The sequence below is a fragment of the Henckelia pumila genome, chromosome 4 (genome assembly GCF_033568475.1).
Source record: "Henckelia pumila isolate YLH828 chromosome 4, ASM3356847v2, whole genome shotgun sequence".
NCBI classification, from domain to species: Eukaryota; Viridiplantae; Streptophyta; class Magnoliopsida; order Lamiales; family Gesneriaceae; genus Henckelia; species Henckelia pumila.
This window is the reverse complement of record NC_133123.1, coordinates 18,694,790-18,721,423: the sequence shown is the minus strand read 5'-3', so window position 1 is coordinate 18,721,423 and position 26,634 is coordinate 18,694,790. Positions and strand designations below refer to the sequence as shown.

At 34.9% G+C, this 26,634-nt stretch overlaps 2 protein-coding genes across 4 annotated transcripts; one reads left to right on the top strand and one right to left on the bottom strand.

Annotated features, from left to right (window-relative positions):
- The first annotated feature begins 20,386 nt into the window (after nucleotides 1-20,386).
- Nucleotides 20,387-24,150, top strand: LOC140864334 (uncharacterized protein At5g41620-like). 2 transcript variants are annotated; one of them, XM_073268461.1, is made up of 4 exons: nucleotides 20,407-20,518; nucleotides 20,597-21,138; nucleotides 21,944-22,069; nucleotides 22,458-24,150. In XM_073268461.1, exons 2-4 carry the CDS (start codon nucleotides 20,719-20,721, stop codon nucleotides 23,946-23,948), a joined length of 2,037 nt encoding a protein of 678 aa, XP_073124562.1. In that variant the 5' UTR covers nucleotides 20,407-20,518; nucleotides 20,597-20,718; the 3' UTR covers nucleotides 23,949-24,150. The 2 variants fall into 2 exon arrangements, with proteins under 2 accessions (XP_073124561.1, XP_073124562.1); XM_073268460.1 differs by having other exon boundaries at nucleotides 20,387-21,138.
- Nucleotides 24,151-24,379: 229 nt separating this feature from the next.
- On the bottom strand, nucleotides 24,380-26,408 carry LOC140867845 (uncharacterized). 2 transcript variants are annotated; one of them, XR_012145287.1, is made up of 7 exons: nucleotides 26,112-26,408; nucleotides 25,859-26,025; nucleotides 25,642-25,744; nucleotides 25,200-25,316; nucleotides 24,932-25,106; nucleotides 24,700-24,823; nucleotides 24,380-24,609 (listed from the first exon to the last, which is right to left on the bottom strand). XR_012145287.1 is itself a non-coding variant. In XM_073272894.1 (6 exons), the coding sequence occupies exons 1-6, from the start codon at nucleotides 26,397-26,399 to the stop codon at nucleotides 24,813-24,815; spliced, it is 861 nt and encodes a 286-aa protein (XP_073128995.1). In that variant the 5' UTR covers nucleotides 26,400-26,408; the 3' UTR covers nucleotides 24,618-24,812. The 2 variants fall into 2 exon arrangements, 1 of the variants encoding a protein (XP_073128995.1); XM_073272894.1 differs by lacking the exon at nucleotides 24,380-24,609 and having other exon boundaries at nucleotides 24,618-24,823.
- Between the last annotated feature and the right edge of the window lie 226 nt (nucleotides 26,409-26,634).

The window sequence follows — 26,634 nt, the reverse complement described above, 5'->3', positions numbered from 1 at the left end:
TGTCTCGTAGGTCAATGTTGTTAGAAAGATCTCCGATCGAGCCCATAAAAATTTATGCCAAAGTATTAATTTTAATAAAAATATGAACCAGATCGACCCGTCTTATAGATATAGATCCATGAGATATTTCAAGAGATATTTGGTCGATTGAAAATGTTCTTTTTTCGTATTCAAATACGGAATATGGTATTAGGGTATTTGGGGTATTTTGAAAAATAGGCCATGACCCTAATTTTTTTTGTTTCTATTGCATCAAATTTTAATAATTTAACCAATACCAAATAATAAAAAGTAGATCTCTTATGAGATGGTCTCATAGATCTAAATTCGTGAGATTGGTCAACCCGACTTATATTTACAATGCAAAGTAATACTTTTGCAGTTATCGACCTGAATCACCTATTAATCAGAACTTAACCATGCGATTAAAATTTAAAAATTAATTAGATAATAATTGCGGAAACTATAATATTAATCAAAAACAAAATCGTCAGAATACAACCAGAACCAATGGAAAACCCAATAACAGTTTAATACAACCATGTCAAAATTTGTATCTAAAAACCAAAAATAACGACTGAAATGGAAACAAGCAAATCTCCTCAAGCGGTCACTGACTCTGCCTCGAACCTCCTGCCTCATCTAACCTGAGAAGTGCCTGGTCGAATGGGGTGTCCAAGATAATACTAAGGACGTGAGCGACTAACACTCAGTACGTAAGTAAGAGTATACAAACATATATGGGTATGCAACATGATGTGATGGGTAACTAGGTAAACTAGATCAATCTTGATCAGATAAGGTGCCATGAGTGAGTAGTACCATTTGGGGTCAAATCCGCTAAATAGCTTACACACTCATTTTGATCCCAGATATCAAGCATCCTATTCAACGTAGCCTCCTTCCCTGCCATTGCGGCAGCCCCCGGTGTTCGAACATATATGGACATCGTATATCGAAAGTATCGTGATTCGAACACTACTAGAATGACTATCTCGAAGGAGATGCAGACTCAACATGACATATGCACACGCAACATAGAATAAAGCAGTGAAACATGGATAACACATAAAATATAACATATAAGCATATATACTCAACTGGATATCTCGGTCTGTATTTACGTACCTCAACTAGACATGTAGAGTAAACAGGTTCTACAATCCAACTCTACAGGTCAAGTAAACATCATATCACTAATACTAGTCTAAAAGGTTTACCAATTCATTAGATACTACCAATAGCTACTAGCATTCAAGGGCTATACCTACGTATTTTTCCAACCCTTTAGTGTCGGAAGCCTTGAAACTCAAGCATGTCTCCGCCACGACCTCGGAAGCACTTAGCTATTGCCCGTCCCTCGATTAGTTGGCTAAATATTCTCAATTATGAATTAAGAACGAGAGGGATTTTATCCTAAAAATTTTCACTTGGAAATGAAATCCGCATGGCCTATTTACAAGCGACGATCGGAAAGTTCCGATCATGTATCCAAAAAGGTCTGGAGTTTGCATGCATCAACGTGTCAACAACGTTTTGACACCTCAGTGGAACCTAAGTTCGGAAGGTCTGATCTCCAGTTTGGATCGTCCGAACTATACGTGTCACTGTACTTTTGACACCTCATTGATCTACCTGGCCATCAACTTCAAAAGGTCAGCTCTGTGTTCAATGCTTTAAATCTGAGTTTGATGCTTCCGAACTCTCTTTGGTGGATCCAAACACTTCGGAGGGTCCGAACCTCTTTTCTTGGTTCCAAAATTTTTAGTGACGTTGATTTGTGTAAAGCATGATCCATTAATCATGTTTTCATATTTTAATTGCATAAAAGGGTACTAGGGTCACTACAAATTTTTACATAAAAAAATAATATTTTTTCATAGATCAAGTTGAAAAGGATATTCGTCTCACAATATTGACCCGTGAGACTGTCTCATGAAAGTTTTTATGAATAATAAAGGTTTTATTTAATTTTTTATCCGACTCAAATATATCGTTAAGGGTTGGGGAAAAACCCCATTAATCCTAAATTAATAAATTTGGCTCATTTTCTTGGTTTAGTCCCAAATTTTGACGTTCTTGGTTTAGTCCTAAATGTATAAAAAAAATTTACTGAGTTTTCCTTCGATCAAATTAATTGTAGTGGCCCGGATACCATTTTAAGTCATTTAAATGTTAAAATGATTAAGGAGTCACCACTTAAGTAAATCAAGTGTTTAATCAAGTTTAGAATCAAAAGTTTAAGCTTCGGAATCACCAAAGAGTTCGGAAGGTCAGAAGTGTAGTTCGAAAGCACCAAACTGGTCCGTGTTGAGTTCGGAAGCAGAGGAAGAGTTTGGAAGATCCGAAAATAGATCGAAAGGTCCGATTAGTAGTTAGGCCATGAAGTTAGTGAGATGTCAACAATGCACAGACACATGAAATATCAGAGCTTTCAAAGGTGAGATCGGAGCTTCCAAATGTAGTTGTCCACTTAAGTGTCAAGATACCAATGACACTTCACTACTACATGTATAGTTCGGAACATCTGAACTTGTGTTCAGAGCGTCCAAACTCCGTCTATATATGGGTCACAGATTTCTCATTTTAAGTTTGTCTTTGAAGTTTTTGATGTGTGTTAGTATATACTTTGAGTGTTCTAGCCATATTATCGAAGTTTGGGCGACAGCAAGATGCTTCCGAATTCATAGCGGAGCTCTGACTAAACTGCAGGGCCTTCAAAAGCGGGCTGAAGACGGACACAAGCATACATCTAGATTCTTAAATTATTTTGGGAGTAAATATTAGTCTATTTAAGACTTTTAGTTCAGTTATAGTGATAGGATATTGATAGGATCTCCTTTTGGACTACAACTTTCGTGAACAGTTCACTTGTCAAACTTCTTCTTTATGAGCAGTTGATGTTAAGAAAATAACTCAATTCTTTCTCGCGTGTCAATGTTAATTTACCAACAATTATATGTGCAGAAACATGCCAAATAAAATATTTAACAATGATAAAAATGGCTTGACAGAAATGTAAATGACACAGATATGTTTATGGATATTCGGAGACTTAACTATTCTTACGTCACCCTTTCTTACACTAGGGAAGGATCTACTAGAAGACTTTGGTTTATACAACATCTTGTATACAACCCATTCAGATTGTAGGACTTACCCTCTGCCTAGACCGGAACTCCTAGAACACCACAAATTTAAGACACCTCGTCCTAATAATCAAAATACAGTAATGATTGAATTCGTAGACTCAAACAGTAGATCAACTCCTCTTTCATAGATAAGCAATAGAGAGCTGATTCTTTGCCCTTGATGATCCTCAACGATCAAATATATGGCTTTTGTGTGTAGGCACTTTGAGCAGATTTGATGTATCTTTTTATGAGTTCTCAAGCAGCTTGTATCTTCGTATATTTTGCTGCTGTGTATCTCTGTATCTGTTATGTTTTCATGCTCTTTGCACTTTCACCACCTCTTTCGTGTCTTCATGATATATTTATATATGCGTATATGAAACGTTCATATTTGTCATAAATGCGTGTCTCCTTTGCCTCAAAATCTTCAATAATCTGTACTTTAATGAAGTTGCATGTTCTTCAAATGAGATGTCTGGATCTTGGAACGGTCATGTATATTTGAAAATGTCTTGGATCAGTAAGATAATATATATTTCAATATATCTGATTAATTCATCTTCTTAACAATCTTGAATCTTGAACGGTTTCATCATAATTTTGAACTGGACTGCTTGTATTTGGACTGGACTGTTAATTCTGAAATTCTTGAATTGTTTTTCTCGACTGCTTTGAAATGATTCTATATGTTTTGACAAATACCAAAACTTTACGCAACAATTTCCTTTTTTTGGTTTTTGTCTAAATTGAGCATTGTTTCATGCCTTTGAAATATTCTCTATTGAACATCGGAAGATTTTCTCGTAATTTTCCCTTAATGTGATAATCAATGTTTTCAACAATTTCTCTTGACAGTTCACTTCTATTTCTTGGTTTTCGAAATTATTATGTCTATTCGATATCTGCAAATTAAAAATAACAATGTAACTCTTCACATTCTCTAAATCAGTCTATAAATAAACACGATATATATAACTTAAGTTTCCATTAGCAAAATTCCTATCATAACAAATTTCATCATGGAAGATCTTATAAAGGAATGTGAGACAGTTATTGCTAAAAAGATCTTGGCTTTAAAGGCAAAATTGAAGATGATGCAAGTTCACAAAGTCACTCCTTATTCTTAAGCAATAACGGGAAGGCTGACAAGAATTGAAGCAAAATTCTAGCTACGACTTGAAGTGAGTAAATTTGAAGACATCTTTACTCCAAAGAATGTCTTTCTCCTCGCACATATGAAGGAGCTACAAACTCTAGATAAATTTTCCATTTCTGCAATTTTTCTAGACTCATCAACTAGTGAACTAGCCACCAGGATATATTTTTAGAAACTAGTTGTGGAGAAGAAAATATATATTATAAAGAATGATCTATAAAATTTTATTTACGTATATTGCATATTTTTTTTCTTAAATGCAAGTTATAATGATTCTAACTATTTCTTTTGAAATTTAGTACTTATAATAAATACAATTTCTGTTTCTCTATATATCTCTTCGATCTCCTGAAATTCTCTTGGGAATAGATAACATATATACCTTTTCAAATTCTAAAATAGATCTATAAATTCGTTCAGATTTCATATAACGAAACATATCAACAAGTTTTAGCAAATAAATCATGGAAGCAATTGTCAAAGGTTACGAAACTATTGTTAATTTGAAAACAAATTCTCTCGATATCATAATCAACATGATGAAGCTGCATGAAATTGTTCCATTTTCACCTCCTATGGCTGATCAACTAGCTAGAAAAAGAGCGAAGTATATGCAAAATATTGATGCTTCCAGTCTAGAAGATATCTTCTCAGGAGAAGGTGTATCCCATTTGAAGTTTTTAAAGGAGATTCAAGTACTGAGGAAGATCATCAATTCTTCCATTTATCAAGAGTCAGCATCAGCAGAGCTGATAACTGAAATGTCATATTGGATAATGGCCGTTGAGTGGGAAATCTATTTTTGTACTAATTAAAAAAATTTATCTTTGAATAAAATAAATTTTAAGTAGCTTTCGAATTCTTTTACTTTATTTTATTTCATAATTCAATATTGAACAAATAAATAGATATAAGAGTAAGAAGGTTTAGTCTTATTTTTTGTTGAGTTGGAAAATTCTTCAAAAAGCATTTCATCTGGCAGTCTTCTTGCACAAATTCATGGATTCCTCCTATCTGTCATTCTCCCTAAGTCATATACTTCTTATTTTTGTTCCTGCATATATTGTCACAAATTCATCTATGGTACCCAAATTTACGTGGGTCCTCGATGGATTAGTTATTTGGGAATCCATACTTTAATCAACCTAACAGGTCGATCATTTTCTATATCCCATAAAGTTTGAACTTTGTGTTGTGTGTGCTTGTGAGGTGAATGATATGCATCAAATTTAGAATGATATTCATGATGTGATCTCATGCTAGATTTTCCATTACGAAACTATCTATATCTACTATGTACTGGTTTTTCATGAGCAATAACTTTTGGTTTTCCAGTCATATCAGCTTGGCTAGATTTCCATTTTTTGCTTCTTGAATGATTTATGTGGAACATATCCAATTCCATACTTTCTTATATTATTCCGTTTTTCAACTATTTATTCGTTTGATGGTACAATTCCAGGTCTAACAAAGTGTATATACTTTCCCTTACACATATTAAATTCAGATCTATTATTAATTTCTGAACTGCTTGCTTCTTCTTTAAGTCCTAGACCAGTCCTATCATTACTCGGTTTTGCAACTCATGTATAGTATTTAATGTGACTCAAGACTTATTCTAGATTTGAATCATCTCAAAGAATTTCAAATTTTCTGATTTTAACTGTTGTTTCTCTACCTGTAGAACATTGTTTTCAGTATAAGCTCAAAGATTTTTGCCTCTAACTTAGCTTTATTTGGCAGTTTACATTGATTTTCCATAAGTTATTCAAATGCTAAGAATAATTTATGGTAATCATTTGTCATATCGTGCAGTGCATCAGCTAACTCTTCTTGTGTAAAATAAGTATAATTAAATCTTAGTACCTGCTCTCTTGTAGATGAATGATTAATCCCCTATTCACTTGTAGAAGTTTGATCTTCATGATCCATAAAACAACTTTCATCTTCTTCATTTGAAATCTATGAACAGTGTAATTCTTCAACATCTTTTGCAAAAGATATCTCTGCCTCTTTAGTTTTTTCATTATTAACATGCTTAACAAATTTCTTCCATATATCCTTAGCAGTTGAACATGTTTTCATGGTTCTGATTGAGAAATTATCCATGGTAGTATTCCAAAACTCTTAAACATTTCTCCAAAAGCATCCATATGATCTTTTTCAGATACAAGAAAGAAACCCTCTCTGATACCACTTGATAGGATCGTCTTTTGGACTGCAATTTTCGTGAGCAGTTCACTTGTCAAACTTCTTCTTTATGAGCAGTTGATGTTAAGCAACTAACTCAATTATTACTCGCGTGTCAATGTTAATTGGCCAACAATTATATGTGCAGAAACAGGCCAAATAACATATTCTACAATGATAAAAATGGCTTGACAAAAATGTAAATGGCATAAATATGTTTATGGATGTTCGGAGACTTAACTGCTCCTATGTCACACCTTCTTCCACCAAGGAAGGATCCACTAGAAGACTTTGGTTTATACAACGTCTTGTATATAGCCCACTTAGATCGTAGGACTTACCCTCTGCCTAGACCAGAACTCCTAGAACACCACAAATTTAAGACACCTCGTCCTAACAATAAAAATATAGTAATGATTGAATCCGTAGACTCAAAAAGTAGATCAACTCCTCTGTCATAGATAAGCAATAGAGAGTTGATTCTTTGCCCTTGATGATCCTCAATGATCAAATATATGGTTTCTGTGTGTAGGCACTTTGAGCAGATTTGATGTATCTTTTTATGAGTGCTCAAGCATCTTGTATCTTCGTATATTTTGCTACTATGTATCTCTGTATCTGTTATGTTTTCACGCTCTTTTCACGTTCGCCACCTCTTTTGTGTCTTTATGATATATTTATATATGTGTGTATGAAACGTTCATATTTGTCATAAATTCATGTCTCTTTTGCCTCAAAATCTTCAATAAGTCTGTACTTTAATGAAGTTGCACATTCTTCAATATAGATGTCTGAATCTTGCAACGGTCATGTATATTTGAAATATGTCTTGGATCAGTAAGATAATATATATTTCAATATATCTAATTAATTCTTCTTCTTTACAGATTTGAATTTTGAATTGTTTCATCATAATGTTAAACTGAACTGCTTGTATTTAGACTGGACTGTAAATTCTGAAATTCTTGAACTCTTTTTCTCGACTGCTTGTCTCAATTGCTTTGAAATGATTCTATATGTTTTGAAAAATACCAAAACTTTACCCAACAGATATTCACTTGATTATAGGATTGAACCCTCGACCCAGTGCTTCTAGGTTGCTTGTTTGATGTATGGAAGAGCTATCCGAGATATCCTGGTTAAATATGCATTTTATATGTTTTGAATTTTATATGACATGTTATTTGTGCATATATTATGTGCGAAGATTATTTTGTTTCATGCTTTGCATGTCGAGCTTATGTTCTTGAGAAAACCTGTTGGTGAGGATCACTCGACCCTACTTCCTTTGAGTGTTTGGTTAGACCCATTATTACGTGGTCGGTCATCGTTGATCACATATTTTTGGTGTGGGAGCCACCTTCTGGTGTGACGACATAGAGTGCTACATAGCACAACGTCTACTGACTGAGCAGAGTTGACTAGTTCTGATCTTTGGTACTCGTTCACTTGCATGCATGCATTACTATTTTCATACTCATACTATCGTATAGAGCGTTTTCATTGCTCACGTCCTCGATTTCTTTGTCTTGGATATCTCATTCCACGGGTCAAGACTCAGGTTGGATGGATCTGGTGGGAGCGACCGTTGATCTGGTCGATGTGGCAATTTCAAGGGTGACTTTTGTCTCGCATGTGTTTATTCGAGTTGTTTTACACTGACATTCGATTTGGTTGTATAATATTTTGGTATTTACATGTTCCTTTCGATTGGGTTGTATTAAATATAGTTTTCGTTGTTTAACTCTTTCTATTCTATTAAGTTAATTGCATGCTATTAAAAAATTTTGATTAGGTGATCCAACACAGGTAGAGCCATCAAAGCGAGTCAGGCCAGCCCGTCTCGCCATGAAAAATTGGCGGGTTGGGTTATAGTTTTAGTGGTCCGTTTGGAGACGGGATTAAACGAGCCAACCCAAATGGACCACGGGTTGAGGCGAGGCAGGACAGCCTGCCAGTTTTTTAAAAAAAATAAAATTTTAATTTTTTTGAATTATGGGCATAAAAACACTTATTTTTAAATAATGTGATTTTAAAATTTTAAAACTAGTATTTGATGTATTTTTAATATCTTACATTATAATTTTTTATGGTTAAATATCTATTTATATTATTCATATTATTTGGGAATGTGATTTTTTATCCAAAATATAATAATTAACATCAAAATTTTATATGATTTGTTTGATTGTGACATTTATTATTTGTTATTGTGTAATATTGTTGATATATTTTTTTCAAACTCAAATACTAATATTTTTTTATTTTTTTATTATTTTAATTTTTAAAAAAAATTTTGCGGGTTGGCCCGCTTATCACGCAACCCGCGACGGGGTGGGGTGGGTTGGGGGTTTTTTTGGCCCGTTTGGAGGTGGGCCTAAAAGAGCCAACCAAAACAGACCGCGGGTCGTGGCGGGGTGGGCCTGCTCATCTGACAGCTTTAGGGACAAGTCACTACATTAATTTTTCGATATAATGACAAAAGGATGGGCAAAACACAGTTCAATCCCAAATGTTTTGCCTCTTTCTCATTTTGGTCATAAATGTTTCAGCATTCCTGATTTAGTGCTAAATGTTTACGAATTTTGATCGAGTTAGTATTTCTATCAATTTAATGGTTAAAACCAACTTTTTTTATAACTGAACCGGTAATCGAACTGGTAAAACCTTAAAAACGGTTCAATCGGACGGTCAGACCGAAATATTTTTATATTATATAAAATATATAATAATATATTATAGTAATTGATCTATTTTAAATTCAAAAACTATAAATATTTATATATATAGTAATAATATATATATATACTTACCAAACTTTAAAATCTAACCAACAAAATATATATATATATATATATATATATATATATGATCAAAATATGAAATATAAGTATTTATATATTTTATAAACAAAAATTAAAACAAAATAAGCTCAAATTAATACTACTAAAATACTATATAAAAAAATTTAACGCAAATAATCATGTATATGTAACCAAAAATAAAAATTTTAAATTTAAATATAGGAAAGAAATTTTTTATGGGAAATAAAAAATAATTAAATTTTTAAAATTTTTAGTTTTTTTAAATAAAAAAAAACTAGGTGAACTTTTCGAACCGGTTCGCCGGTTCAAGGCTGGTCGAACTGGTTTTTGATCGGATATGACCGATTCCGAGTGAGTTAACCGGAAAAATGGATTTTAAGATTATTTCGGATCGGACTCGTGACCAGTCGTCGGTCGAAATGATCGGTCCGATTTTTAAAACATTGGTTGAAACTAACTGTAAATATGGCATGTGACAATCACACTCCTAAAATCCCTAAAACCCAAATCAGATGCACTAATTTTCAATCCATTTAGACCTCGACAAATTTTACTTTCTCATTGCTATAACATCATAATTTTTTTTATCTTTGAGAATGAAATTGACACTGCCGCACACTGATCTCTACCAAGTAACTCTGACTTAATTTCTCGCACGATAATCACATTTTATTCTTCTCATATTTTGACATTAACTTAAGATCTTTGGTTTAAAAAAAAATCAATTTTCCTAGAACTGTGTTATTATTTAGTCGGATTTCGTATTCTTGTTCATCAATTATAGATTTTTTTATAATTTCGATTTCTATGAAAAAATATGTATTAAATTAAATAAAAGTTTGTGTTTGGTGTGATAATATAATTGTTCTTGTTGGGTAGATAAATCAAACATGAGCTTGAGTTGTTGTGCAGTTTAAAAGATTTTAATTGCACTGTTACCACAACCTATGACTTTTAGTAAAGTGTCAAACACTCAGTTCTACAATGGATATCAAAGTCAAGGTCACATAATCGATTCCAATTGATTGCATTGAGTGTGTTCATTGAGAGAGAGATTGTTGCTGGAAAAATTTGTTCTCACCGAGTAGAACAATCAAAACATGAATTTTGAGTTTTTGTACATTCTAAAATATTTGATTTGGATAGATACCACCAGCTATAGCTTTTGGTAAAACGATAAACGTTCGGTTCTACAATTTATTGACAAGTGATGTTGATTAAAGTTATCCATTTTTTGGTGATACAACAGCAAGTGAAGTTGATCTGGGACCAACTTGGTCAAAATATATGGAAGTACCAACTCGGTCAAAGTTTGTAAACATTTAGGATTAAATAAGGAACTCCGAAATTTTTGGGACCAAACCGAGAAAGGGGATAATCATCTGAGACTGAATCGGGACTTTCCACCATTAATTTTAACTATTAAATTTATGGAAGGATAAAGTCAAGCAAATTTTTTGAAACGGTTAAGACTAAACCAAGAGCTCTGAAACATTTGGTATCGAACCAAGAAAAATTTCAAATATATAGGACTGAACCGGTAATTTACCCATCAATTGTTATACTTAAAAAGGCTTTTTCTATTCTTTTATTAAGTTACTCTTATTATTATTATTATTATTATTATTATTATTATTATTATTATTATTATTATTATTAAATGCATTAGTTACTTTCAACAAATTTCTATAATCCATGAAAACTAAAAAAATAGATAAGAGTAAAACTAAAATTTTCTTTCCGAATTTTTTCCCCTAAAATTGTGCGTGTATCTCTGTTATTTTAATTTCATTCATAAAAAAAAAAAAAAACATGCCATCAGGTGATCATCTTCGAGTAAATTTGTTTTAAATCCCCAAACTCAAACATAACTTTGCATTTAGTCTTTATCAGAAAAAAAATGTTTTAGTTCTCTTATCCATAGAAAAATGTTTCTGCACTCCCTAGGTCCACATGTTTTTTCTCGGATGAAATTTGGTACAAAATATTGAAAATACAATACTAATACATGACATTTGAGCATAATATGTTTCAAATTCGGTACTAATTTATGATTTTTGAGTACTTTAATATGTATGCAAGTACTGATATTAATTTTATATTTGTTTTTTTTTAATTGAATGACGGTACAAAACATTAGAAATATGCACTACAAGAAAACCTTGAAACAACAACACTCAAAAGACAACGGTTTTTCATAAAATCGTTTTTTCTCATTTAACAATAGTTTTAATTAAAATCGTTGTCTTTGAGATTTTTTTTCTTATCAAAGACAATAATTTTTAAAAATTGTTGTCTATGAGCGGTTATTTGGGGGCTACGACAACATTTTTTGTCAGAGCTGGACTCGCTCGGGCGTGCATTTATGCGCGCCCCATGTGCTCGAGCGCATGGTCCACTGTAAATGCATAACAGAAACATAAACATAAGCCACATAACAAAAACTCAATCAATCAACAAATACAAGTTCCACATGCTAGAACAAGTATCAATGCAATATGTGATTTAAAAAGGGGAAACTCGAGAACCAACAGTCCCGAGTATGCTATCCCGCTACGATGACTGCTTTTACCTTTCAATGCAGTAGTTCCAACTCTGGATAAGCTACAACATAAGGTTTAATCAACAACTAAACAATCCAACAACAAAGGCAACGGTTCAAGGTAATCTCTTTACCGTTCTTCGTCCAATTCTCGACGACCAAATGCTGCTAACACAGGGCTTGACAACTCCAAACGAATCTGTTCAGATACAATCAAAGATCAATTACCATGATCGACTTACAAGCCAAGTTCAACAACTTCAAAAACGGTTCAAATCTCCAAAACTCAAACCGACGGCATAACGGCTATAACTGAACAAACCGACAACGCAGACAGCAGTTCAATAGCGATATAACCTCATAAAAATTTTAAGACAACCAAAAAAAAGCAAACCCATCAATCTCAAAATCCACATTTTCGAAAATGGCTTCCAAAAATCATAACAAATCCGAACGTCGCTCTAATTCAAAACCGACAGATAATAAACCATCAGAACTCTGTATAGAACAACATACTCGAATCTCAAACGATTCTAACAACATCCAAAAACTAGAATGTATCTGATCGTAGAAAAACTTACGATATAACGGAGCTCTCACTGCAGTGATCGATAATCTGCCTTCAGAAATAAATTCCAACGGCCGGATCGAGCTCGGACTGAAATCTGGAAGCTGGAAAAGGTTGGAGGCGTCTTCAATGGAGCTCACGGTTTGGAGGAGGAAGAAGGAGACTTTGTCAACAAAATCTAAGTGTAGATAATATATAAAAATCAATATTTGTGTTTTAGTCCCTGAAATTTCCAAAATTTGCAAAAAGAACCCTGATCAAAATCAAACCGGCTCGAGAACTCTGTAATCTCTGATTAACTCAAATAAACTCATTTAAGATAAAAACAGGGCGTTACATAAATAATTTAATGTTATGTAATTTTTCTGATGTTTAATAGTTGCAAGTTAGCTTTTATTGTACTTCAGGCATGGGTTTAAACCCGGTGACGAAGAAATCGAGACTAGCCTACGAACGAGGTTTAAGAATTTTAAAGAGATAATTGGTCATTATGCAGCTTTCGATTTAAAAGATGTATGTTATGTGAAGTTCAAAGTTAAATATGTTTTTGGTGCAAATTATATAAAGTTGGGCTTGGTAGCCAAGTTTTAAAGTATTTGAGGGAGAATGATTTTAAATTCAGTATTTTTACCTAATGGGCGGGTCCAGCCCATTAGCTTGATAAATTAGGAGTTGGCGCGTCTAGAGAAGGGAAATCTGATCCCTACCTGCCAACCTTCACTCCCTTCTCCCTCAATCATGCACCTATGGAGTTTTGAAGAAGAAATTTTTCAAAGATCCATTCGTGTCAAGGTTAGATCAAATTCCTGATGTACCGATTACTCCCCACCAAGCAGAAAGGTAAGTTTTAAATGCTTTTGAAACCATCAATCGAGAATATAAGTATTTTGATATGAAAAATATATATGTTGTTGTGTAAGTTATGTATATTGCATTGATTATATGAGTTTTTTATGAACATGATGTAGAACTGTGAAACATGAATCGTTCTTGATGTTTATGAGAAAGATTTTGATGAGAAAATGATTCAAAGATGTTTAAATCTCAGATTTTTTGTGTGAGTATGATGTACATATTTTCAATTTAAAGTTTTGATGTTGTGGTGTTCTTGATCGAATCTTTTCAAGTTTTGAAGTTTTTTCATGTGAGAGACCATCAAGGTTTCAATGAATGGATATTTTGTGTAACTATGTTAGAATATTAATATTTTTTGTGTGTGTTTGATGTACGCAAGGTTTTAATCAAATCCTTTGAATTTGGTTGTTTTTGAGAAAATCCTTTTCGAGTTTTGAAGCTTTTTCATGTCCAAGATCATTATTTATCAGTTGTTAAATGTTGTCATGTGAAAGAGAGTCGAAAAGGATCGAGGAAGTCGCGAGAAGTGCCTGCGTGTCACTGCCTGGTTTCCTCATCTTGAGCCTACTTTGATTTCAGCGGGCAGAACCGCCATTTTTGTTAGACGTTTGGGAACTATGATTGAGTGGCCTAGGTTGTAGTATTTCGCCTAGTGCTAGCATACTCATTATGGTTGCTCAAAGTCTAGAGGAGTGGGATACGTGGCACCACCTCGATTGGGAGAGTCGGTGAGTCGTTACGTGATCTCATCCTCGGGATCCCAAAAGCAGAGCAATACTCCCGTGTTTATCAGAATCGATATCCTGGTTTTAAAGACATGCATATCATTAACTTCGACTTGAATATGTGGTTTGATAGCATGTTGTATATTCATTACTTGATATGTTGCTTTTACTGGGATTATCATTCTCACCGGTTATCCGGCTGTTGCTTTGTTTTGTATGTGTACTTGGCAACAGGAAGGGCAGGATCAAGTCAGCATAGACCTGGTTAGCGTCCAGAGCAAGAGATAGAAGTGAGACTCGTTTAAAAGTCGAATCAGCATGTCAACCTAGTTATGTTTTGCGATCATGTTTAGTCATTCGAACTTCTCGTATATGTTTTGTAAGCAAGAAACGATGTAGGTGCTATTAAATGGAATGTTGCTCTTCCCTAAACTTTTCTTGTATTGTTATTGGAATGTCAAATACTATTAATGCAAGTGTTTAGGTTTTGATTGAGTTTATTACAGTGCCTTAACCTTTCTGGGCGAGGGGACGGCGCGGGCGCGCGGCCTCTTTGCGAGGTATGAGCACGGGCGCGCTTTCTTTGGCGCAGGCGCGCGGGGTTTTGCGGGGCGTAGGCGCGGGCGCGCTGATGTCAGCGCGGGCGCGCGAGCCTCCTTAAAAAATATATATATATATAACGGGATCTTTATTACTTATCGCTTGTTGTCTGATATTAGTTGTTTAGAAACGAGGTCTCACATTAAGTGGTATCAGAGAGTTAAGATTCTTGGTCGAACTAGAGTTAGCGGGTAGATCGAGTCTGCGTGTATTGGCTCCTCGCATGTGTTTGAATTATTTTAACTATGTACTTAATTCCATGCGAGCATGCTTTATTATTGAGAATTATTGAATTACATGGTTATGTGATTTAATTTATAAAGCATGATCTACTTGGGATATAACTGTTTCTGTTACCGACTGGTATCCGGTATTCCAAGCGGTTGTAAGGGCACTGATCGTAGCGATTGAGATATCTCGTGTCCTAAACTTTGATTATCAGATGGGTCCTCGTCGAGTGATAAACAGAAACACACCGCCAGTTATCCCTGCGACTGAGCAAGCTAGCACTGAGGTTGATCAGTTGGATGCTTCAGCGACTCCTATGGAAACCTTGCTGAAGAGGTTTCAGTCGTTCAATCCGCCATTGTTGATGGGTTCAGAAAATCCAGTTGACTGTCAGAGTTGGTTGGATGATATGGATCAGTTGTTTGATTCCATTGACTACACAGATGACCGCCGAATCAGGTTAGTAATTCATCAGCTGCGTGGTGGTGCTAAGAGCTGGTGGATCATGACAAAGAAAGCATTTGAGAGTAAAGGTACAGAGGTTACTTGGACTCTTTTTAAATCTGAGTTTTATAAGCGGTTTTTCCCTATCTCGTATCGTAAGGATAAGGGAGCAGAGTTTGCAAATCTGAGGCAAGGGAATCTGAACATTGAAGAGTACGTGGCTAAGTTCGATAGTCTGTTGCATTTTGCACCGCTAATTGCCGGAGATGAAGAAGCTAAGGCAGATCAGTTCATCAACTGGTTGAACCCCGATGTCTTCACATTGGTTAATACCAACAGGCCTAGCAACTTTGCGGATGCCATGAATTACGCAAAGGGAGCAGAAGCAGGCTTGTGGAGGCAAAGAGGTAATCAGGGGGCACCTCAGCAGCAGAGGCAGTATCAGAACCAACCATCTCAGTACCAGAATCAGCCACCTCAACATCAGAACCAGCAGCAGAGGTATGAAGGTGGAAACAGTGTGGGAAACAGAAAGGATCAGTACAAGGCAAGAGGTAAACAGTTCAAGAGACAGGGGAACAGTTCGTCCAGTTCCAGTGGTTCGAAGCAATTCGGTTCAGGACCGAGTTCTGGGTCATCATCCTTGTACTGCAGCAAGTGTGGAGGAAGACACTCACCGGATCAGTGTGTGGGAGTCTTCGGCTATTGTAACACATGTCAGCAACCGGGACACTTCTCTAAAGTGTACCCTCAACGTAATAGAGATAGAGCTCAGAGTGGGAGTTCGTCTAGACCTGCAGCTCAGCCGGAGAGGCAGTCGTCTATGACTCGGTTGCTGATTGAGTTTTTGTTATGTGGCTTATGTTTATGTTGATTGATTGAGTTTTTGTTATGTGGAACTTGTATTTGTTGATTGATTGAGTTTTTGTTGATTGATTGAGTTTTTGTTATGTGGCTTATGTTTTTGCTGTTCTAGCACGTGGAACTTGTATTTGTTGATTGATTGAGTTTTTGTTATGTGGCTTATGTTTATGTTTCTGTTATGCATTCATCTTCAGCCTACTTTGATTTCAGCGGGCAGAACCGCCCTTTTTGTTAGACGTTTGGGAACTATGATTGAGTGGCCTAGGTTGTTGTATTTCGCCTAGTGCTAGCATACTCATTATGGTTGCTCAAAGTCTAGAGGAGTGGGATACGTGGCACCACCTCGATTGGGAGAGTCGGTGAGTCGTTACGTGATCTCATCCTCGGGATCCCAAAAGCAGAGCAATACTCTCGTGTTTATCAGAATCGATATCCTGGTTTTAAAGACATGCATATCATTAACTTCGACTTGAATATGTGGTTTGATAGCATGTTGTATATTCATTACTTGATATGTTGCTTTTACTGGGATTATCATTCTCACCGGTTATCCGGCTGTTGCTTTGTTTTGTATGTGTACTTGGCAACAGGAAGGGCAGGATCAAGTAAGCATAGACCTGGTTAGCGTCCAGAGCAAGAGATAGAAGTGAGACTCGTTTAGAAGTCGAATCAGCATGTCAACCTAGTTATGTTTTGCGATCATGTTTAGTCATTCGAACTTCTCGTATATGTTTTGTAAGCAAGAAACAATGTAGGTGCTATTGAATGGAATGTTGCTCTTTCCTAAACCTTTCTTGTATTGTTATTGGAATGTCAAATACTCTTAATGCAAGTGTTTAGATTTTGATTGAGTTTATTACAGTGCCTTAACCTTTCTGGGCGAGGGGACGGCGCGGGCGCGCGGCCTCTTTGCGAGGTATGAGCGCGGGCGCGCTTCTTTTGGCGCGGGCGCGCGGGGTTTTGCGGGGCGTAGGCGCGGGCGCGCTGATGTCAGCGCGGGCGCGCGAGCCTCCTTAAAGAAAATAACAAATATATAACGGGATCTTAATTACTTATCGCTTGTTGTCTGATATTAGTTGTTTAGAAACGAGGTCTCACAATTTAACACAATATTTAAACATATATTTTAGTAAATCTAAAATTTGAAAACATAAAATCTCACGCAAAATAGCATGAAAAACCTTTTAAACCCAATCTTTTAAATCACGACTAATAAAACAAAATCATTAAATTTAAACAAAATATTTATATCATAAATAAATAAAATAAATTACTTAAATTTCATTTAAAATCTCGTTAATACTCGTGACTGAATTTATGGATTTTTCGGGCGTTACAATAATAATATATAATATTGAAGTATCAATTGTATTAGATCTGATACTAATATATGATTATTGAGTATCAAAACATGTGTTGCAAGTGTTGATATAAATAATATTGCTCAAATTTTGTACCTAAAATTTTATCTTGTGTACCATATCTAAACTCGTTAGTACTCAAATATCATATATTAATATCATATTTTCAATGTTTTGTACTGATTTTCACCCGTAAAAAAATATGTAGGCATAGGGAGTTCAAAAACATTTTTGTGTGGATCAGGATGTTCTAACATAACTTATTTCTAACAGGGACTCAATTCAAAAGATTTAGGGATTTAAAGCAAACTTTCCCATCTTCACTCTATTCTGCTTAAAAATGGAGTACGTTTTTTTAAAAAATCTTTAATCACTCAATTTTGAAAAAAAAAATACACATTAAAGACAATAATTTCAAAAGTATGTAGATAAAGAACGAGTTTTTTTAACCAAATTTCTCAGTAAAATATTGAAAATATACACTTCAGCACAATGAAAATCTAATAGGCATTCTTGTGCTTGACTTATCATAAAAGTTGCACATTTTACTCCTTGTCACGGGTTGATGTATACGTGTTGTTTTTGCGCCCAAGTAACTATTTTTTGACAATATTAGAGTTATGTTATAAAAATTTCCTTGTATCATTGTACTAATTTTCAAATGTACTGAAATACTTCACTCACATAGTCACGTACATTACAATATTTTGTTGAGAAAAATTGTGTATTATGGTATGGATTATGTATTTGAATAGATCTGAAAAGTATTACAATAGCATGACGAAATTGTTGTACCGACCTAATATTGTTTTAAAAAAAATGGTACGTAGATGCAAAAAAAAAAAAATGTGTGTGCAACAAGTCGTTGTGACAAAAAAAACACATGAAAATTTTATAAAAAGTTAAAGAATGAGATGTCAATTAAATTTTTGTAGAAAAAAAATGTATATTTTCAATATATAGCATCAGTCTCGTGAAAAAATAATCATAATATAATATATTGGCACCAACCTTGTAATTCAAAAGGTCATAACGTGGTACTTCGTTTGAAGGTAAAAGGACATCTGAATTAAGAATTACAGCGCAATAAAAAAAAAGTACACTTTTGTTTTTCTTTTTTAATTGTAAAAAAAATGGCTGCAATTTGTTTTTTATAAGACAAAAAAAGACGAGATAATTAGTAATTAAATAATGTAAAAGAAAGGAAAAAAATAACTTTGTTCTATCTTAATATTATGCCGACATTATTCCCTACTCCCACTAGGCGTACGACTTGTAATACCTCCTAGACGCCTAGATCATGTGCCCCAAATTCTTGTCCCAAAGATTATTAATACTAGTATCTAAAAAATAAAATAAAATAAAATAATTAATACTACTATATCGGCGCACAAGTTCCGTGTTTATAAATTTTTAGTTAATTTGATTTATATTCAAATATGAGTAATATTATAATTATAAAAAAATATCGGGGGACTAAAATGCAATTTGAAATATCAAAATTAAAAAAAAAAAGAAAAAAGAAAGAAAAAAACAAGAGAGTAATATCTATACAATAGTGCAATTTTGACAAAAAAAAAATGGTGTTCTCTTTTGGATAATAGACATATTATTTATATATAATTGGTATGTCGGTGTATGCCTTGCGTTCTTGTATAATATTTTTAATTAATTTGATTTATATTCAAATATGAGTAATATCATAGTTATAAATATTACCGAGAGTCAACTGAAATTTGAAATTTCAAAAAAAAAAAGTGTGATATATATACCATATAAGAGCAATTTTGACCAAAAAAAATAGTATTCTGTTTTGTCTAATAAGAAGATTCTTTTTATATAGATATTACCCAAGTGATTTATATATATAGAATGTTTAAACTATATTCATGAAAAAAAATAAAATAATAATTTTGCAATTATATTCTTATCTAATTAAATTCGAAATTTTGATTGCAAAAAAAAGGGACTTAAAATCCAATAAATTGATGTTTCTTTGATAGATTTCACACGAACGTAACCAACAAAGGTTTGGACGTTAAGACTATTATTGACAATAGTTTTTATTTTTAGTTTTAAATAGAATTAGGAGAGCAAAAAACTTGAAATTCTAGATTTTGAAAAAACATTTTTTATAGTTTGTTGACTTCTCCAACTAAACAAACTCTTGCTCGTGGTTGGACATGTGTATAATGCTGAAAGTGTTAAAAACAATTAACCATGATATAGTAAACTCATTTAGGTATATGGTTTTCTCAAGTTGTTTTCGGATAAATTTTGTAGATATAATTATTATAATGTCCACATTCTTTAATAAGATAACAAAAGTTATATCGTTTCCTAATATAATATCACTAAAATATCTTAAAAAAAGAGTAGACACATTTTAAAATTAAAAATTTTAGAGAGATCATGTGCTTTTATAACAAACAAAATATTTTATATCCATATCACTTACTCATGTATGTGTGAATTTTCACACATATTAAAAAAAATGTTAGAAAAAGTAAATTTCATAAAACAAATTTTCAATCTAACTTTATTTAATGAAGATTTTAGTAGTATCAAAAAAATGTGTTCATAATTAAAAAATAGGAAAAATAATATTAAACATAGAAATTGAACTCCATGATAAGAACATATGAAATGAATGAAATAATTAACCATTAAATTCTAAATAAAATAAAATGGAAATATTAAAACATTAATGATTGTATTTACTTTATGAGGGTGTGTACGAGGCACACCTACTCTGGAACTGTATCGTACCGTATGCCGTGCTGGGATGCACAAATGTGGCCCCCTACAAAATCATTCCCCCTTCTTCCCACAATTAATTAATTGCTTTCTTTGCAATAAATACTGCTTTTTTGTTTTTTTTTTGGAAACTAATAAATATACTGTTTTTTTTTCTTTTTCTTGGTATGGTAAAACAATGGAAATGGAGTCTGACCCCTCGAAGAATTACTGTACAGAATCGTGAAACCCCACAAAAAGAACGGGAACAAAGATTCCACATGTAAAGGGTAATAAATCTTTTCACGCTCCTTTTTATGTTTTCACAGTTTCGGGAAACCAAGAATCACACTGCTGGTTTAGTTTAGTTTCTTTACAGTGAAAGAGCAGAAGGTGGCTGGAGTTTTAGTCTAGTTTACATGGGGCGGGGTAGGTTAGTGGGAAAAGAAACAATTTTGTAGAGTAGAAGAGAGAGAAAAAGGGGGGGACGATGAAAAGGTGGGAGCTTGATAAAAGTGGAGAAGGGCCAGCGAAAAAGCGAGAGAATTTGGGAGAAAAGTTGTTGAGAGTGGGGAAAAGGGGCGGGCACACTACCCCTGTGGCACCCTTTTGGAGACCTAAAGAACTATCATTATTAGCTGCGGCTGCAACGGCTCCTCATGGTGATGGTGGGGAGGAGCAAGTGCAAGGGAAAAGCCTCGCTTGTGTAGGAGAAAACCCTTCACAGGTTCCTCGTGTTTCTGCGAGAAAACTTGCTGCCACCCTCTGGGAGCTTCATCATTACAAGCTGCCGTTGGAGAAGATGAACCACCCTAGGCTCCGCCGCCTCAACCACCAGCGCCACCAGCAGCTTTACAAGGAGAAGGGTGGCCTTGAACCGCCTGATCCTTCACCTGGTTTACCAGACATGGTAAGGGATTGATACGTTTTGTGTTTCTTTTTGAAGGGCTAATAGCAAAGTGTGAAAGATTCTTGTTTATTTTTTTTAATTATATATTCATAAACGATACGTCTGAGCTTATTTTTGTTAGCGTGATTGGTTGGTTTTTCTTTTTCCTTTTCGGATTTTGCCATTTGGAGATTGGATTTTGAGTCCTTCATTTGCTTTGCAATTGTAGTTTGCTTCTTTTTTTAATCAAAGTTTAATCTTTCATTCTAAGTGCTCGTGTGGTCCCAACTAGTACTTAAAAATTGTTTCATGTGGTATGCTATTGACTTGTTCAAGGTTTGTATTTATACTGGTGGTTGGTTGAACATTTTCGGGGATGGTATTCAACCCCACACGAGCTTAAGCACACAAATATATTATCTGTTGTTCGTGTATGATGGGGTTTTACTAGGATTTGTGGCCATTTTCATGTAACAAAATTATTTCTTTGCTTTAAAATACTTTATTGGTTTGGCCAATTTTTACTACTAGCTTGATTATTATTCGTATTTGGGAAGAGCCAACTTGCCTTACTCCAATACTATTCTGGTATCAAGTCTTCGATTTATTACATTACATTCTGTATAGTAAACCCCCCCCCCCCCCCCCCCCCGCATCAGATCTTAGTTATATGTATGTTTGACTATGATTGTAAAAACTTCAAGGTACTCTGTTATCACATATGAATCACGGTGCAGAGTTTGCTGCGTAAGGTGTCATGTTTTTATGTTTTGCATTACTCTGGGTTCTGCTTTTACGGGTGTTTTCTTTTCGTTATTAATGTCAGCCTGGAAGTTCCAGTAGTTTGAAAAAGCATGTTGCTGCCACACTTATGCAACATCATCGTTCAATCGAGAGGAGTAATCATGCTCTACAACCTGTGTCGCCAGCAAGTTATGGTAGCTCAATGGAGGTACGATATAAACTTTCAGTTTCTTTACATTTACTTTGTTTTGACACGATTTTATACATGAAACTGGAAGAGATCTTGGAGTCTTATAAGACCATAATTTAGTTCGCATTCCACTACTCTGCATAGTAAATCTTGGAATCATTTATTGATTCCTTTCTGCCTAGCCTGTTTTGTATTTTGTCTAATTCAAAGTTCAACATGCAGAGACTGGCTTAACAGAGATGGTTTCACCTGTCTTATGATCTTTTTATTTGTTTCTCATTTGTTTGCATCATAGTACTACTATGTGCCTGTTTGTCCTAATGGATTTTTGAAAGGGTTTAGTGATTCATTACTTCATATTGTTTCAATCTTTAAAGTGACTTTACTTAGTGTTTGTCCTCTGCAGCTTGCACCTTACAACCCTGCTGTTACCCCTACCAGCTCCACAGAATTGATGGGAAGAACAGGTGAGACGAGTTATAGCTTAAAAACATCGACTGAACTGCTTAAAGTTTTAAATCGTATCTGGAGCCTGGAAGAGCAGCATGTATCCAATGTCTCTCTTATCAAAGCATTGAAAAAGGAGTTGGATCATTCTCGTTCACGGATCAAAGATTTGATGCGAGCCCAGCAAACTGATCGCCGCGAAATAGATGAGTTGGTGAAGCAGATTGCTGAAGACAAACTCATTCGAAAGAACAAGGAGCAAGATAGAATCAATGCCACTGTTCAGTCCATGAGGGATGAACTTGAGGACGAGAGAAAGTTGAGGAAGAGATCAGAGAGTCTGCACCGGAAGTTAGCCCATGAGCTTTATGATGTGAAAACTACTCTTGCCAGTGTCTCCAAAGAATTGGAGAAAGAAAGAAAGTCGCGCAATCTCTTGGAAGATCTTTGTGACCAATTTGCATGGGGAATAAGAGATTATGAAAAAGAAATTCATGTTTTAAGGCAAAAGTCAGATAAATCTTGGGATGAGCGAGGTGATCGCAACTTGATTCTTCATATATCTGAGTCGTGGCTTGATGAACGGGTACAGATGAAGCTGGACCTGGAACATGGTTCGGGAGAGAAGAAGTTGGCAGTGGATAAGTTGCGCACTGAAATTGAAGCTTTAATCCAGACAAAACCCAATGGTAATCACAAGATCAATGGCAACAAAGTATTGAGGGATCCCACATTCCGAAGAAATTCACTTGAATCAATCCCACTAAATCTTCCTGTTAGTGCTCCCCGAGATGAGGATGATGATGACGACGACTCTTTAGGTAGTGAGTCCAACTGTTTCGAGCTGGAAAAAACCAGTGAATCCAACCTAAAATCCCAAGAAATTGAATACCCAAAAAATGGCAATGACGAAAAACTGAAGCAAAAGCAGGTGAAGAAAACACTTGGGTCTTCTGAGAGGGAAACTGGTCTCAATCCATCCAGTTTGCAAGTGAAGTTTGAAGAACAGATGGCTCAAGCCATGTCACAGGGTGAAAAGATAAACCATGTCGCAAATGCAGAACATTCTGTCACTGGGAACTCAGTTGAAGCAGCAAAAGTAAATAGTTCTGAGAGGAAGCATGAATCTGAAGGAATCGCTGGGTTGAATACAAATTATATGATTGACAATTTGATCAGAAATCACTATTTGTTGTCAGAAAGTGGAAATGTACAATCTGATCAAGATTATGGGGTAGTTTCTTCTGTCTGGAGGAGTCATCCAAGTCCAGTACGCCAATGGACTGAAAAACTACCATCCCATGATGTGAATCTCAACGAGTCTTCTTCAAACTTGCCGAAGGACTTGAAGGAAAATACATTGAAGGCAAAGCTATTTGAAGCTAGAACTAGGGGACAACGATCACGCTCACGCCTAAAAGCTTCAATTTTTCCTTCTATAAATAAATGATGTAGTGTTTTGTGTATTTCATAACTTTCTTGTCATCTTGCGCGATCTTGATCTGTGAATATTAGCCCAGGTAATTTCCTCTTCTGGATGTTACATATTAAGAATGTACTATTATTACATAGCTGTCTGAACAGATAGTGGAATCCATGTGTTACTAAACTGTTGAAAGCATCATTGATATTTTAAGAAGAAAAAAGTCAAAGTACTAATTTTCATTTTTCACTTCTCTTCTTTTTCTTTAAGCATTGATATCGTTGTATAGTGAATTATCAGGCTTTTACTATTTCCTTTATCATTAACTTGAGTGCAGATTGCTTCTTCCTCTATCATTCTCCATTATATGGTGGTATATGGGAAAATTCTGAAAAGAATCATGTTAAATGGTTCATATTATGTTCATCACCTTAGTAGAGTGAACAAAATCTTTAATCAAGAATTGGACCCATATTGCATACTCAGACCATTGCACTAGGTGTTGTATGGAAAATTTCAATGGGATATGTGCCCTTTGTTAGGAAGCTTTACCCAAGTTCTCCTTTATTGTCGCATGACATTGGGAAGAAGAAGGGTGTTTTTCTTTCCTTTGGGTTTCCTTCTATGATTGAGATGGTTTTTTCGTCTAAATCTATCATAACTGTGCACAAGGTGTGGAGAAGTGGACCTGGAAAGCAGGCAAAAACAAAAGAAAGGTCTTGAGTAATGCTTGTGTCGCATTGAAAAACTCTCTGAATTACTTCTATTGTCATCTCACCTGTCATGTAAATAGGATACTTGGCATAATTCTGGTCTCCAAGAATTGACAGGAAATCACTTTTTGACCCCTTTGGCATCAAAGCAGCTCTTTTCTGTCTGCTCAGTGAATTCTCATCCTGTGCCTTCATAAGCAACAAATCAAGTATTGTAACTTGTTTTCTTGGAGAAATTTTCTGGGATTGTGTTATTTTGCTCAAGTGTTCAGGTTTATCTTGGATGGACTGTGATACCTGCCTGGTGAACTTGAAGATGGAGGTACATATTAGCATGGAAAAAGGGCACTGCCCCTATTTCATGGGCTGAAGCGCGGTTTCTTGACGCAGTTTCTACGTTCATAATCCTCCTTGTTTTAAGGTCTATCAGATTGTAACTGTGTCCTACAGAAGCCTCTGACGAGTAAATCCTCTGGATTTTATGAGAAAAAGGAAACACTGGTGTTATGATCCAAGATTGATGAAGTTGTATGGCTAAAGATAGGATAAAACACAGAAGACTCACTGTTAAGGCATCATCAATGCTTTGTGCTTCAAGCAAATCTCTGGAAATGAAGTTCCTGCCTATAGCTCCAGCCTCAATCTCATGTTCAGAAGGAGGAACTGAATTCAGTGTAAACGCCTGCGGAAATTGTGTTATCAGGTATGCAAGATGGCATCTAACTCCGTAGTATCGGCTCATTCAATTCGCTGGATCACACACTTTGTTATACAAAAATCATAGTTGATGAGGCAGTCATAGATGGTATAATTCAAATCACTTAAATTTTAAGAGTCAAACGCTATGTTCTGATCATTGTAAAACGTAGGTAGTGTTTAACTTTGTAAAGAACAGTTCATAATCATTTTTTCAAAACATTTCCAAACACTACCTAAAAGTTATCTGGAAATTACTGGGAGCAAGCAAAAGGTACTATAGGAGCAATGGTTTGAAATCACGTTAGTACCAGCTCGTAAGTGTTGAATCCAAATGCGCAGCTCGGGAGCTCTCCTGCGTATGTGTAAGCTATAAACTTCTCTCCATTCGACATAACTCCCTTAATCAAATACCTATAAAACCATCTTACATATAAAAAAAAACATAATTCCAAAGAAGAAAGACGAAAAACTAACTCTGCTAAGCTAAAAAGATATTCTTGGAGGCATTCGTCTGTGTATACTCACGTATGGCCAACGAGTGCAACATTGGCATCCTCATTATGAGCTGCTACAGCCATTGAATCACCAACGACGAGAATATCAGAGCAATCGTCGTTACTATCGTCCACCGGATCTTTCTCTGCGTTCGAAATGAATGGAAGTATCTCTTTCCTAAAATTAAGAAGCATAATCTACAAAACATGAAGAAGCTCCATCAGGCGGAATGTTCAGTCACTAACATAGCATACTGAAATATGGATTGTAGACATATATATACTTCAAGAAACGACGTGCCACTCCCTCGAGCAGTTCCTCTGAGTTCATCCCAGTATTTGGGGTACTTTTTCTGGTTGTTTTGGAACAGGGATTCGAGAAGTGGCTGTGAATGCTTGGATTTAGCAAAAGGGAGAAGCTGGTTCTTCAGAATGAGGTCTTTCGATAGCCTACTTTGTATTATTTTGGAGAATCTTTGGCCTATCAAGAATCCGAATTCGTAACCATTTTCGCATGAACCAACTTCAAACATCTCTAGCTCGCTTGCTCGTTCGTTCGTGATAATCTCCATATGAGGCGCTTTGTGTATCAATGTTCTTGCTTGTGTGTGTGTGTGTGGAGGGAAGAGGTTTATTATATAAGCACCTTATCTATTAACGACAAGTGCAAGGGGACGTTTTTTGTGAGAGCCGAAAACACAATTTATATTTTTAAACATTTCTAAATTTAAATAATATATGGAAATAAATTATTTTTGTTATCATATAATTTTGAATATAGATGAATATCAAGATAATTTTTCGGTT

What these genes read in the sequence shown, in the direction of transcription:
- LOC140864334 (XM_073268460.1), top strand. Translation starts at nt 20,719, where the DNA reads ATGAAAAGGTGGGAGCTTGATAAAAGTGGAGAAGGGCCAGCGAAAAAG. An exon ending in CACCTGGTTTACCAGACATG is followed by an intron (nt 21,139 to 21,943) that starts GTAAGGGATTGA and finishes TATTAATGTCAG; the next exon opens with CCTGGAAGTTCCAGTAGTTT. An exon ending in GTTATGGTAGCTCAATGGAG is followed by an intron (nt 22,070 to 22,457) that starts GTACGATATAAA and finishes TGTCCTCTGCAG; the next exon opens with CTTGCACCTTACAACCCTGC.
- LOC140867845 (XM_073272894.1), bottom strand. Translation starts at nt 26,399, where the DNA reads ATGGAGATTATCACGAACGAACGAGCAAGCGAGCTAGAGATGTTTGAA. An exon ending in GTGGCACGTCGTTTCTTGAA is followed by an intron (nt 26,026 to 26,111) that starts GTATATATATGT and finishes CATGTTTTGTAG; the next exon opens with ATTATGCTTCTTAATTTTAG. An exon ending in GTTGCACTCGTTGGCCATAC is followed by an intron (nt 25,745 to 25,858) that starts GTGAGTATACAC and finishes ATGGTTTTATAG; the next exon opens with GTATTTGATTAAGGGAGTTA.